This window comes from Oryctolagus cuniculus, chromosome 5, assembly GCF_051225735.1.
Source record: "Oryctolagus cuniculus isolate XC-2025 breed Fujian yellow rabbit chromosome 5, ASM5122573v1, whole genome shotgun sequence".
Taxonomy (NCBI): domain Eukaryota; kingdom Metazoa; phylum Chordata; class Mammalia; order Lagomorpha; family Leporidae; genus Oryctolagus; species Oryctolagus cuniculus.
The window spans coordinates 62388700-62401659 of NC_142871.1; the positions used below are offsets into that span (position 1 = coordinate 62388700).

At 43.7% G+C, this 12960-nt stretch overlaps 1 protein-coding gene across 8 annotated transcripts in view; it reads right to left on the reverse strand.

The window, feature by feature from the left end:
- Positions 1 to 12960, reverse strand: part of ARMC2 (armadillo repeat containing 2) — a 142667-nt gene that overhangs the window by 121960 nt on the left and 7747 nt on the right. For 4 of the 8 annotated variants that reach the window (XM_089333842.1, XM_089333843.1, XM_070073721.2 and 1 more), the window contains exons 2-3: positions 10294 to 10554; positions 6435 to 6507 (exon numbers count right to left, since the gene is read on the reverse strand). In XM_089333842.1, the coding sequence (XP_089189968.1) occupies positions 6435 to 6507; positions 10294 to 10511 (291 nt within the window). In that variant the 5' untranslated portion in view covers positions 10512 to 10554. Of the gene's footprint in view, positions 1 to 6434; positions 6508 to 10293; positions 10555 to 12960 lie in introns of those variants that run through there. The other 4 variants (XM_070073724.2, XM_070073723.2, XM_089333845.1 and 1 more) reach the window with 2 other exon arrangements.

The following is a 12960-nucleotide window of genomic DNA, read 5'->3' on the forward strand; positions in this document are numbered from 1 at the left end:
AGCTCAAATCCCACCTCTGTTTCTGATTCAGCTCCCTGCTAATACAGGTGGGAGACAGCAGATGATAGCTTGAGTACTTGGGTTTTTGCCACCGGGATGGAAGACCTAGATGGAGTTCCTGGCTCTAAGCTCCAGCCTGGCCCAGCCCCGGCTGTTGTTGGGTCCTTGGGAAATGAACCAGTGAATGAAGATCTCTCTCTGTCTCCTTCCCTTCCTCCCTCCATCGCCCTACTCTTCAAATAAATAAAAATAAGCTTTTAGAAAAACACCAGACAAGTTAGCGATTTCCCTCAAGCTAAGTTCTATAAAACGTTCTTCTACTTTGTTGAGCAAAATGGCTCTTATGAAGACAACCAGTAAAATTTTCTTTCCTGGGCTGGCGCTGTGGTACCGCAGGATAAGCCATTGCCTATGAGACTGGCATTCCATATGGGTGCCAATTCAAGTCCCAGCTGCTTCACTTCCGATCCAATCCCCTGCTAATGTGCCTGGGAAGGCAGTGGAAGATGGCCCAAGTGCTTCCTCGGCACACCCATGTGGGGGACCCAGAAGAAGCTCCTGGCTCCTGGCTTTGGATCAGTTAGCTCCAGCCATTGCAGCCATTTGGGGAGTGAGCCAGTAGATGGAAGACTCTCCCACCTCCCTCCCCCAACCCCCATAACTCTGCCTTTCAAATAAATAAATCTTAAAAAGTATGTATTTCCTATAAAATCCACAACATTTTAGAAACCAGAGAATGCTGTAAACATTTAAACAAAGTCTAAATAAGTCTTCATTTGAGCACCTTATCCCCCTCACGCTATTTCATGACACTAATCCGTGACTGGTGTCATGGGGACGTGGGGAAGATTGGAGTTCCGGTTTGTTCTACTCGGTGAAGCGGCTCCCTTCCTGGAGCACCCAGTCGAGAAAGACACAATTCATAGGACATTTACGGGAAGTGCTGGCCAGGACTCCTCCTGGCACCGCGGCCCTGGCTCCTCTGGTTCCCCAGAGGGAAGGTAAGTTTATCTGCATCCCACACCGAGAAGGGTCAAGATGGGTCAAGGATGCCCCACCCCAGAAAGCTGCTCATGATTTATTTGCAAAGCAAACACACACTCAAACACACACATATTCACACACACACACTCACACACAGCCACACACACTCTCACACACACTCACATACACACACACACAGCCACACACACTCACACACACATACTCTCACACTCACATACACACACTCACACACACACAGCTAACACACACTCACACACAGATACACACACATACTCTCACACTCACACAGCCACACACTCACACACACATACATACACACTCACACACACATATACACCACCACACACACACACATACACACACACAGCCACACACTCACAGCCACACACACTCACGCACAGCCACAGCCACACACACTCACTCATGCACAGCCACACACACACTCACACATACACACACAGCCACACACACTCACACATACACAGCCACACACACTCACACATACACACACATTCACACACAGCCACACACACATTCACATACACACACTCACACATACATACATTCACACACAGCCACACACAGAGCTCTGAGAAGTCAGAAAGCAGATAACAGCAATGCTCCCAGGCAGATCTCTTTGCCATGTGGCAGCCCCCTGTGCATTTCTGCTGCTATGGTTTTCTCCACAGGACTCTGGGATCCGCCGTCACCCTCAGCCATGGGACCTTCTGCTGTGGTGTTACTGTTCACTTCAGAAGGAGCGCGAGGAGAAAACGCGGCTTCGACATCCTCACTCCGCTTCTTCTTACCCTAGATACCTCTCATTCCCCAAGGCATGTGTGAGGTCCTAAGTCCCTTTCTTTCTAAAATATATTGAATTTTCTTACTCTTGTCAAATACTTAGAGCCAGGCAAGTGCAAAATATGAAAAACAGCTCAAAATAATCTTCCCTGTTAGAAGTCAACATGGTGTTGCCCTAGGGTGGTTTCAGACCCCAGCAATGATCCATTTTTTCTTTGTGAATGCTGGTTATTGAGTACAATTTGTTTGCGTAACTGTGCCTTGTTGTGCTCTTAAGATTTGTGTCTCTTCTGTGTGTCAATAAGAAGTTGACTGAAAATATTTAAGGCTTAAGTAACTGAACTCTGGGGTATATGTTTGGCTTAGTGGTTGCAATGCCTGCATCTTAATTCAAATGCCTGGATTTGGCTCCAGGCTCTGGTTCCCATTTCCAGATCCCTGCTGGCCTGAATCCTGGGAGGCAGTAGATGGTGGTTTGGGTAGCTGGGTCCCTGCCATCCACATGGGAGACCCAGAGTGAGTTTCCAGCTCCTAGTTTCAGCCAGGCATGGCCCTGGCCACTGGGGGCATTTGGGGAGTGAACCAGCAGATAGGAGCTCCCTCTGCCTTTGTGTATCTCCCTGTAAAAAACAAAGAACTCTTAAATAAAGGAGTCATTTTACATAATATGAGGTTTTCCTACATTCCTCTCATGTTGAACATGGAACCTAGTGATGCTACAGTATAGGAATTTAATATCAATGACCAGAAGCAGAGGCAAACACCAGCCTCTGCTTAGCCTAATGTCTAACTATGGAGTCTAAGAACCAGACAGCCTGAACAGGACCAAGCTAGCCCCAGAGATGGACATCTCCAAGAAACAGTGGGTCGAATTGAATGATTTCTGCCAAAATAATAGCAACGTTAAAAGTAATTTATAGGAGTCAACTCTTAGCGCCATGGAATAAGGAGCGACTATACAATAAGGGAGAACCACAGACTATCACACTGTGCCCTCCTGCTGTGTGGCTGGCTCAAAACCCAGATGGTTTCCAAGGCTGTAGATGGAGGAAGCCATGGTCAACAACAGGAGACAAATTATTCATTGCATACTGCTTTGGGATCTTATTTTTGCTATCTGTAACATAAGAATAATGTTCCTCAGAGAGACGTTCTGATAAATACTTCAGAAATATGCAATGCATTTTGAGACAATCAGGGTCATTTGGACACGGACTATGCATTACACAGCAGTCCCAAGGAATGCTAATTTTCTGCAGCTGTGATCATAGCAGGGTGGTTATGTGTGGAGACTGTCCTTATTCATATGAGATGCACATTTAAGTTTTTATGGATGAATTTCAAAATATCAGCAATTTATTTTCAAAAACAAACGTAGGGGCAGTGCTGAGCCCAGCAGTTCAAACACTGTGTTAAGATGCCTGTGTTCTGCAGTGCCTGGGGCTGAGTCCCACCTCCAGCTCCTGATTCCAGCTTGCTGCTAATGCAGACCCTGGGAGGCAGCAGTGATGGCCCAAGTCGCTGGGTCCCTGCCCCCAACGTGGGGGACTTGGATTGAGTTCCTGGCTCCTACCTTAGGATCCCCCCAGCCACTGTGGGCATTTGAGGAGTGAACCAGCAGGATGGGAGCTAGCGCGCACTCTCTCTCTGCCTCTCAAATAAATAAATAAAAAGTAAATAAACAAACATGCATGCATACACACAGGCACAATACAGTAAAAACTGAGGAGTAGCTTGACCAGCACCTCAACTCCATGGAAGCCAAAGAAGTCACCAAGTACTTCCGGTAAGAGAGGTATAAAGGGAGAGGAGACAAATGAGAAGGGTGAGCGGAAGGTCTGGGTAACCTCTGTCCCCCCCCAGCTCATGCAGCCAGACTACTGAACCCAGAAGATGGAAGCTTCTTCCCTAAAGAGGACAAAACAGTAGTTCGCTAAGCAGGATCACTAAGTAGAGGGTAACCTTACACTAAGTGCCCTTTTTAAAAAGTTTTACTGATTTATTTTACTTAAAAGGCAAAGAGAGACAGAGGCAGACAGACAGAGACAGAGAACTTCCATCCATTGGTTTCCCTGGCAAATGCCCATAACAGCCAGGTCGAAGCCAGGAGCCAGGAACTCAGTCTGGGTCTTCCACATGGGTGACAGGGACCCAAGTATTTGAGATACCACCTGCCACCTCCAAGGGTGCATATTAGCAAGAAACTGGAATCGGAAGTTAGTAGGAACCTAGGCCTTCCAATATAGGATGCAGGCATCCCAAGCTGCATCTTAACCACTGTGTCAAATGCCTGCCCCACATTCAGCACCTTGATTGTTGAGGGTCAGGGTACTTGCACACACAGATATTCATATTGAATAATAGGCATTCCTGCCTTCTTCCCCCACCTGAAAGCTGGTCAACCAGCCTTTCTCCTCCAGGAAAGAGTTTGAAAGATCCTTCTTCTATGGGGCTCTGCCTAGTCCTAAAGATGATGCCACCGGCAGTGTCACCAACAACACAGTCCAGCCAGATCCTCCAACCACAGGTGTGCAAAGGCATAACCTACACACTTACCAACGCCACCCACATGCTCCCACTCTTAGCAGCAGCCAGAGAAGCAGTGTAAGGCATCAGAAGCAAGCCTCCAGTGTGAAAAACTGACCAAAGCCAACATAAACATGCAAGAGACTACAAAGGAGGAGAAAACTGCATTTAAAAAAAAAAAGCAAAACGATTACTAATATTCTCAGGTCAGAGGCTGCAAACATGAAACAAAAATCATCATTTATAGAGGAAAAAGCAGCTTTTAGAAATTAAAAATACAATAGTAGAAATGAAAGAACTCGATAAAGGAATTAGAATGTAAAGTCTCTTCCAAAAAAGACCCAAGAGAGAAAACAAGAAAAGTGAAGCATGGTTCAGGAGATCCTACATCTGAAGGGTACGTTCCAGAAAGAGTAAACATACCAAAAAAAATGAAGAAGACATCATCAAAATAATCCAAGGATAACTTCCAGAGCTGGAGGGCATGAGATTCCACACTGAAAGGGCACGTCTATGGCAGGCGCTGGGGCGCAGGGGATTAAGCCGCCACTTGCAATGCTGGCACCCCATACCAGAGGACCTGTTTGAGTCTTGGCTGCTCTGCTTCCAGTCCAGCTCCCTGTTAATGCACCTGGGAAGGCAGCAGCAGATGTCCCAAGTGTTTAGGCCCCTGTCACTGGCATGAGACCTGGATGGAGTTCAGACTCCTGACTTCAGCCTGTACCAGCCTTGTCCAGCCATTGCAGCCACTGGGGAAGTGAACCAACAGATGGAAGATCTCTCTCTCTCTCTCTCTCTCTCTCTCTCTCTCTAATTCTGCCTTTCACTAAATAATAAATCTTTTTTACAAATAAAAAAGAAAGGGCCTTCAAGCGACCAGCATGATAGATGAAAATATAATCACAGAAAGGCTCATTATGAAATTCCAGAGCACTGGAGACAAAGAAACACATTCTACAAACCTCCAGAGAGTAACACACAAGAACCAAGGTCTTAAATAATTCATCCTTGTGCACCCTTTCTCAAGAAACTGTATGTGGGAATACCCCATGAACACCAGAATAAATCAATAAAGAAAAGAACCTGAGATACAGGAAATAGGAAAAAACAAAAACAGCACAAGAAGGAGGAGCCGCCTGCTCAAGATGATGGTGAGGGATGCCCGGGAGCTGTGCACCAGTGCCCAGGGCAGCAGGTGGACAAGACGTGTGCGCAGTCCCCGGAGGTGAACTCACTGAACACTGCCTGTGTCTGAACACACAAGGGAGATTTAGATCCCTGGCAAAGAGCTTGTGGCTGAAATAGTAGTAACACAAAGCCCCCCATCTCCAGAAAAAAAGTAAGGCAATTATTAACGCCAGGGAAAACAAAAGATGGTACAGGGATGAAGAAATAATCGTCATTAATCAACACTAATAAGGATCCGCTATGAACAGGACTGACATAATCACACTGAAAGCAGATCTGACAAAAATTACGCTGTATCTGTTTTGGGAGCAGTAGCGGGGACAGAAAGGGCGAATGTGTTGTGGTAGAGGTGATGGGACAGATAAGAGAAATCTTCATCTTCTATAGCAGGAAATCATTAGAGAATTTCTCAATCTCCTGCCGGACAGTAGCAACCCTGTGTGGCATTTGCAAAAGTGTGGATGTGACGACCAAAACAGTAAACAGAAAGTCACAGGGGAAGGAACAATGGAAAATAAGGAGACAGGAGACCACTGGGCTTTGTTGTTGTTTTTTAACAAATCTTTGAATAAATATATATAATATTATATGTAATGCTATACTTATGCTTAATCATAATATATATAGTTATATATATTATTTTATAATAAATTATGTATAAACATGTATATATAACTGATAAAAAATAATCATATATAACTACTTAGAAAGCAAAGATATCATTAAATATTCTGTTTACAAGTTACTTTCTATGTTTGAAATTTATTATCGAACTATAGGTAAATTATAGAAGTGTTCCATTAACCAGTACATTTAGGTCCATATGATAATTTTCTTAGTACATGCTAGTGCTGATTCCAAGTATTTTTGGTCAATTTAGTTTTGCAGCACTGGTGGTAATATAAAGTACTCACCAGCTCTAGCGGGCTGAGACGTGTGCCAGAGATAGGCCTGGAATCAGATGACTCAAAGCTGGATGCATGGAGGCTAGCATGAGAGATGGTGCAGAGTATTAGTCTGGGGAGAACTGTCCCTTTTATTTCCACTATAAGTTAGTTAACTCCAGCTAGAAAGCAAGTAAAAGTATCTGATGCATATGACTTGAGGAAAAAGTACATTAAAAATGTTATAGTACTTAAAACACTCTATTCACAAGTCTTTTCACCACTTTCAGGAAGATTAGAGTATTGAATAATGAAAAGAAGAAATATATAAAGAGATTATTTTAAAACTTTGTTCATATCACTTTATAAAGCTGATATAACACCCATTATTAGCCATTTTTCTCCAAAGTAACTTTCTGAACCCAAGGTCTGTAATTACCTTTAGGAAACTTGAAGATCAGTCAAAAACCTTGAACATCAGTCCAAAAAAAGTGGAAAAAAAAAAAACTACTGTGAAAATCAACTAATGTAATCTATCAAACTAACAGGCAATAGAAGAAAAAAATCACACGATCATTTTAATAGATGGCAGAAAAAGCTTTTGACAAAATCCTATGCTCATTCATGATAAAACCCTAAGCAAAGCAGGAACAGAAGAAAACTTCTTCAGTTTGCTAAGGAATAACTACAAAGTCCGGATCTGACCCCAGACTCCAGGGTAATGCCCTGAAGCCTTCTTGCAGTCCTCTCACCACTGCTTTTCACCATCACACTGCAGATCCTCGCTAACGCAGTGAGACAAGAGAGGGAAACGAAACACACACACATGGGGAAGGAAGACATAAAACTCTTGTCCACAGATGACATCTATGCAGAAAACACTAAAAAAACTGACCAAAAAAAGTCTTGGGATTAATAAATAAATTTAGCAGAGTTGCAGAATACAAGGTTAATGCAAAAAATTGCTTTCCTATATACCAGCGATGAACAAATGGAAACTGACATGAAAATACATAACATTTATATTAGTGCCCCCAAAATTAAATACTCAGGTTTAATGCTAGCAAGAATATATGTAAGATCTGTTTGAAGAAAACAACAAAAAGACTCAATGAAAGTAACCATGGGCAGGAGGACTAAACATTGTCAAGATGTCAGTTCTTCTTAAACCGATCTACTTGTTTCATGTAATCTCAATCAAAACCCCAGTAAGCAAGTGTAGATTTCAACAAACTGGTTCTGAAGTTAGTACAGAGGGGCAAACAACCCAGTAGAGTCAACACAACATTCAAAGAGAGGAAAAAGATGGAGGACTGGCACTTGAAGACATCGTATAAAGCTACAGTGATCAAGATGGTGCAGTACTGATGTAAGAACACCCAGATCAATGGAACGGAATAGAGTCCAGAAATTTACTCTATAGGCACAGTCAACTGAACTTTGACAGAGCAGCAAAAGCAATACGGATCTTCCCTAACTGAACGACAGAGTGACGTCCCAACAGATCCGTCATCAGGTGAAGACATGGTGCATTCAATACGTCTAACCTACTGAACAGCCTAGCTCAGCAGCAGAGCACAACAGAGCACCACTCGGTTGGCACCCTCGAGACCGTGTGGCTGCCTGAAAGCTGTGGGTCCCTGCGGTGTCCAGCAGCACAGAAGAGCAGCCTGCCACACACTGCCGGCCCAAAAAGGAAGGAAGACCTTTCTCTCTGTCTCTCTCTCTCTCTCACTGTCTAACTCTGCCTGTCAAAAATAAAAAATAAATAAATAAATAAAGATAGCCTTTCCAACTAACAAGGCAAGAAAACTGGACATGTATGTAAAAAAGAAAAAAAATCCGGATGCAGACTTTACAACCTTCACAAAATTACCGCAAAATGGATCACAGACCAAAACGTAAAGTGTGAATCTACGAAATTCCTAGAATACAACACAGGAGAAAGTCCAGATGACTTTGGGTGTGGTGATGACTTTCTATGTACAGCACCAAAGGCATGAGCCACATGAGAATGATGTGGTAATCTAGACATACTTCATTAAGATTACAATTAAAAATGTTCTGCTTTGCAAAAGGCTTTACCAAGAGAAGAAGAAGAAAAGCTACCAACTGGGAGAAAATATTTGCATAAGATATGTAAGATAAAGCATTCTTATACAAAACACATAAAGAGTTCTTACAATTTGATAAGAAAACAATTAATTAAAAATGGATTGGGGCCAGCATTGTGGCTTAGCAGGTAAAGCCACCGCCTGCAGTGCCAGCATCCCATATGGGCGTCAGTTCAAGTCCAGGCTGCTCTGCTTCCAATTCAGCTCTCTGCTATGGCCTGGGAAAGCAGTAGAAGATGGCCCAAGTCCTTGAACCCCTGCACCCATGTGGGAGACCCAGAAGAAACTCCTGGTTCCTAGCTTCGGATCGGCACAGCTCCGGCTGTTGCGGCCAACTGGGGAGTGAACCAGTGGACAGAAGACCTCTCTCTCTTTCTGCCTCTCCTTCTCTCTCTGTGTAACTCTTTCAAATAAATAAATAAATAAACCTTTTTTAATAAATGAATTAAAAAGTGGGTCACAGACCTTATCAGACATCTGAGCAGAAAAGACATACAGACGGATAAGAAACATATGAAAAGGAGTTCCATACTGTAAGTCATTCGGAAAATGTAAATTTTAAAATGAGATACCACTACATACCTATCAGAATGACCAAAAGCCAGAACACCAACACCACCAAACGGTGGTGGTGATGTGGAGGGAGAGAACCTCTCACTTATTGCCAGTGGGGATCCAAGATGGTATAGACACTTTGGAGAGCAGTTTGCTGTCAGTTTCTTACAAAACTAAGCATACTGTTACGCATGACCCAGCAGCTGTGCTCCTTGGTATTCACCTACAGGAGCTGAAAACCTACTTCACACAAAAACTTGCACGTGGATAAGTGCAGCCGCATCGTAACTGCCAAAACTTGAAAGCAAGGGAGATGTGAATGAATAAATTGTGCTAAACCCAGACAACGGAGTATTATTTAGTACTAAAAAATTAGTTATCAAGCCATGAAAAACCATAGGGGAAACTTAAATGCATATTACTGAGTGAAAGAAGCCAAACTGAAAAGGCAGTAAAAAGTGGTTGATGGGGTGGGATAACTAGCAGAGGATTTTGAGGGCAGTGAAACTACACTGCATTACACCTCAACAGTGGACAGTGCAACACACTGTACACACCTCTTGTCGTTATAGAGCTGTCCAAACGCAAGGCCTGCACAACGCCCAGTGGACCCGAAGGAGAACCTGAACTTTGAGTGATAATGACGTATCAGTACAGGTTCAGCAGCTGTGACAACCGGACCACTCCGGTGGGGGATGTCGACAAGGGGGTGGACTCTGCATGTGTCGGGGTGGGGAGTAATTGTACCATAACTTTCCATAAATTTTGCTGTGAACCTAAACCTGCTCTCCGAAGTAAAGCCTGTTAGTAACAACAACTGAAACACACCAGGGCGAGCCTTTGGCTTAGCAGTTAAGCCAGGGTTAAGATGCCTACATGACACACTGGAATTCCAGGGTTCAGGGTCCACCTCCCCTCTGCTAATGCAGACCCCGGGAGGCAGTAGGACAGGTAATGAGGCTCCTGCCAGGCAATGGAAACTGCCACTGTGTTCTTAGATCCTAGCTTTAGCCCTGGCTCGGTTCTGGTTGTTATGGGCCTTTGGGGACTGAATGAGCAGATGAGAATTCCCTTTCTTATCTGTATGTCTCTGTCTCTGTGTGTCTCTTTCTGTCTCTCAAACATATTAAAAACAAACAGCTATCCATAACCAGCATTAAGGGAGGCTGTTATTGGCACTTAAATCTCTGAGCACACATCTAGGCGAAATGTCCTCAGACCTGAAGGTGGAAGGAGGCCTGTTTTCTGGCGTTCTTGAAGACCCCACTCCAAACAGCTTTCTCTGCTCTTGCTGCGGGGTAAACGGTCTTTGAGTTTTAACCATCCGTAGTGCATTTCGCGCTTCGCTTATGATCTCCGCACTGGTCTTCTGTTTGGGTGCTGAAGGTCTATAAAATGGATCCAGTTTTTCCAACTTGTTCTCATGTGGGGACAGCATCTTCTCCTTCAGAGAAAAATGTTCTCCAGGTAGACAGCGCACCCTGCGAATCAAGATACGGTACAAAAACATCACCTATTTGTATCCAGCACTTTAAGAGGACTGCTTAACCCTGTCCACACAGTCCTCCTCAGCAAGCTTGGAAGACACTCAGGGACAGGTGTTCCTTACAAATCCACCAGGCAGTTAGAAGGTCAGGACGGGAGAGATGTGCAGGGAAGAAACCAAGACCAAAGCTGAACTTGGGGAGGAAGACAGATCAGGAAAGAAGACAGAACAAGAACTGGGAATCACCTTAGATCTCCGACCTCTAAGATTATGCTGGGGGTTCTGTTAAAATTTTGTGTCTAAGGTCTCCTCCACTTCCCCACTGCCTTCCACACAAAATGTTCCTATAAGGTTAAATTTTAGACAGCTGGGGCCTATTTCCAACCTACATCTGCTTTACAACAAACTTTAAACTTAGAGAATGGTCCAGCCTCATATTTGCCTGATATATTTGAATCCACTGAATCAAATCACCTTTAGTTTGAAATAGTGCCCCGGGGGTGGGGGGGGGTGGGGTGCTGACCATAACGGGTAAAGCCGCCACCTGCAGTGCCAGCATCCCATATGGGTGCTGGTTCAAGTCCTGGCTGCTCTACTTCCCATCCAGCTCTCTGCCTGGGAAAGCAGTAGAAGATGGCCCAAGTCCTTGGGCTCCTGCACCCACGTGGGAGATCCAGAAGAAGCTCCTGGCTTTGGATCTGCACAGTTCCCACCATTGTGGCCATCTGGGGAGTGAACCAGCAGACGGAAGATCCCCCCTCCCCCCACCTCTCTGTAACTCTGCCTTTCAAATAAATATATAAATCTTTAAAAAAAATTTATTAAAAAAAAGTGTCCTGAATGAAAACCAATATGTCCAATATCAGCATCAAATGGTCCCTCCCCTGTGCATTTTCCTCAGTTAGAGGAAATGTACGAGGGCCTTGAGAACACAGATCCCCCTCAAATACTAGTATGTCCAACGAATACAATATGAACTTTAAAACTGGGCAGACTTTTAGTTCTAATCAGAGTAGGGTAATAGGCTTTTATGTCTTTAAAAAAATCTCTCACCCCATTAAAAAAAATGTGATTATCTCTAGAGTGACAGAGGCCCATAAATTACTTACAAATATCAGCTACTCAATTTTAGAACAACTTCTGCCAAAAAAAAAAAGTGATATAGGCCCAAGGAAACTGAAAAACCCCATTTCTATAAGTAGAATCAACAGGCGAGTCCTCAGACAAACCAAGATTTGCCCTGTTATGATGCAATGCATTAAACTGTTACACAACCACAGACAACAAGAACATCTGTTTAGTTCCACCCAGGCCCCACCCGAAGAGCTTCTGGGGAACAGCATAAGATGAAAACTACAAACAATATGTCATTCTTCTCACATGCAAAGGCCAAGTGTTGAGTTAAACAGAAAAGCCATTGGATACACAATAGTATTTTAGGAATTTCTGATACAGAATTTTGAATTTAAGCAAGACTAGAATTATATACATTAATACTTAATGACTACAAACTATGGCAGTCATGTTTCACTCCTAATACTTTTTATATGATTGGCTATATTTAACAATATTCAGTGCTAATTTTTTTTTAGGGACTGGCATTGTGGTGCAGCAGGTTAAGCTGCTTCTTGCAATGCCAGCATCTCAGACTGGACTGCTGGCTGGAGTCCTGGCTGCTCCACTTCTGATCCAGCTCCCTGCTAATGCACCTGGGAAAGCAGCAAATGATGGCCCAAGTGCTTGGGCCCCTTCCACCCACATGGGAGAACCAGATAGAAATCCTGGCTCTTGGCTTCAGCCTGGCCCAGCCCAAGCCACTGCAGCCATTCTGAGAGTGAACAAGCAGATGGAAGATTCTCTCTCTCTCTCTCTCCCTGTCACTCTGCTTTTCAAATAAATAAAAATACATCTTTAAAATTACTTTTTAAAAAATGTATGAGGGGACTTCACAGAGAAATCAAACTAAAAGAAAAAGTATATAAGCTTTATTTTTTACCATAAGCTCCATCAAGTTCAAGACACCTTTGTAAGTGATAGTGTGAACCACTGGGCCCATTCCTCAGGTAGCCAGGTCAGTGTAACCAGGTCATGCAGTGGTTTTCACATGATTAACTGAAGAAAAATGGGTACCCTCTGAAGATTGTTTTTTTAAGATCAGGAAACAAAAAAGAAATCAGAAAGGGCCAAAGGAAGACTAAAATGGTAGATGCCTAATGATTTCTGACCAAAACCCAGAAAAGCCCCCTTGCTGATGAGAGTGATGAGCAGAAAGCATTGTCATGGTGGGGAAGGACTCTCTAATGAAGCTTTCCTGGGTGTTTTTCTGCTGAAACTTCCACTCACTTTCTCAGAACCTTCTCTATTCAGCGGAGTTGTCATTCCTTGACCCTCCAGAAAACCA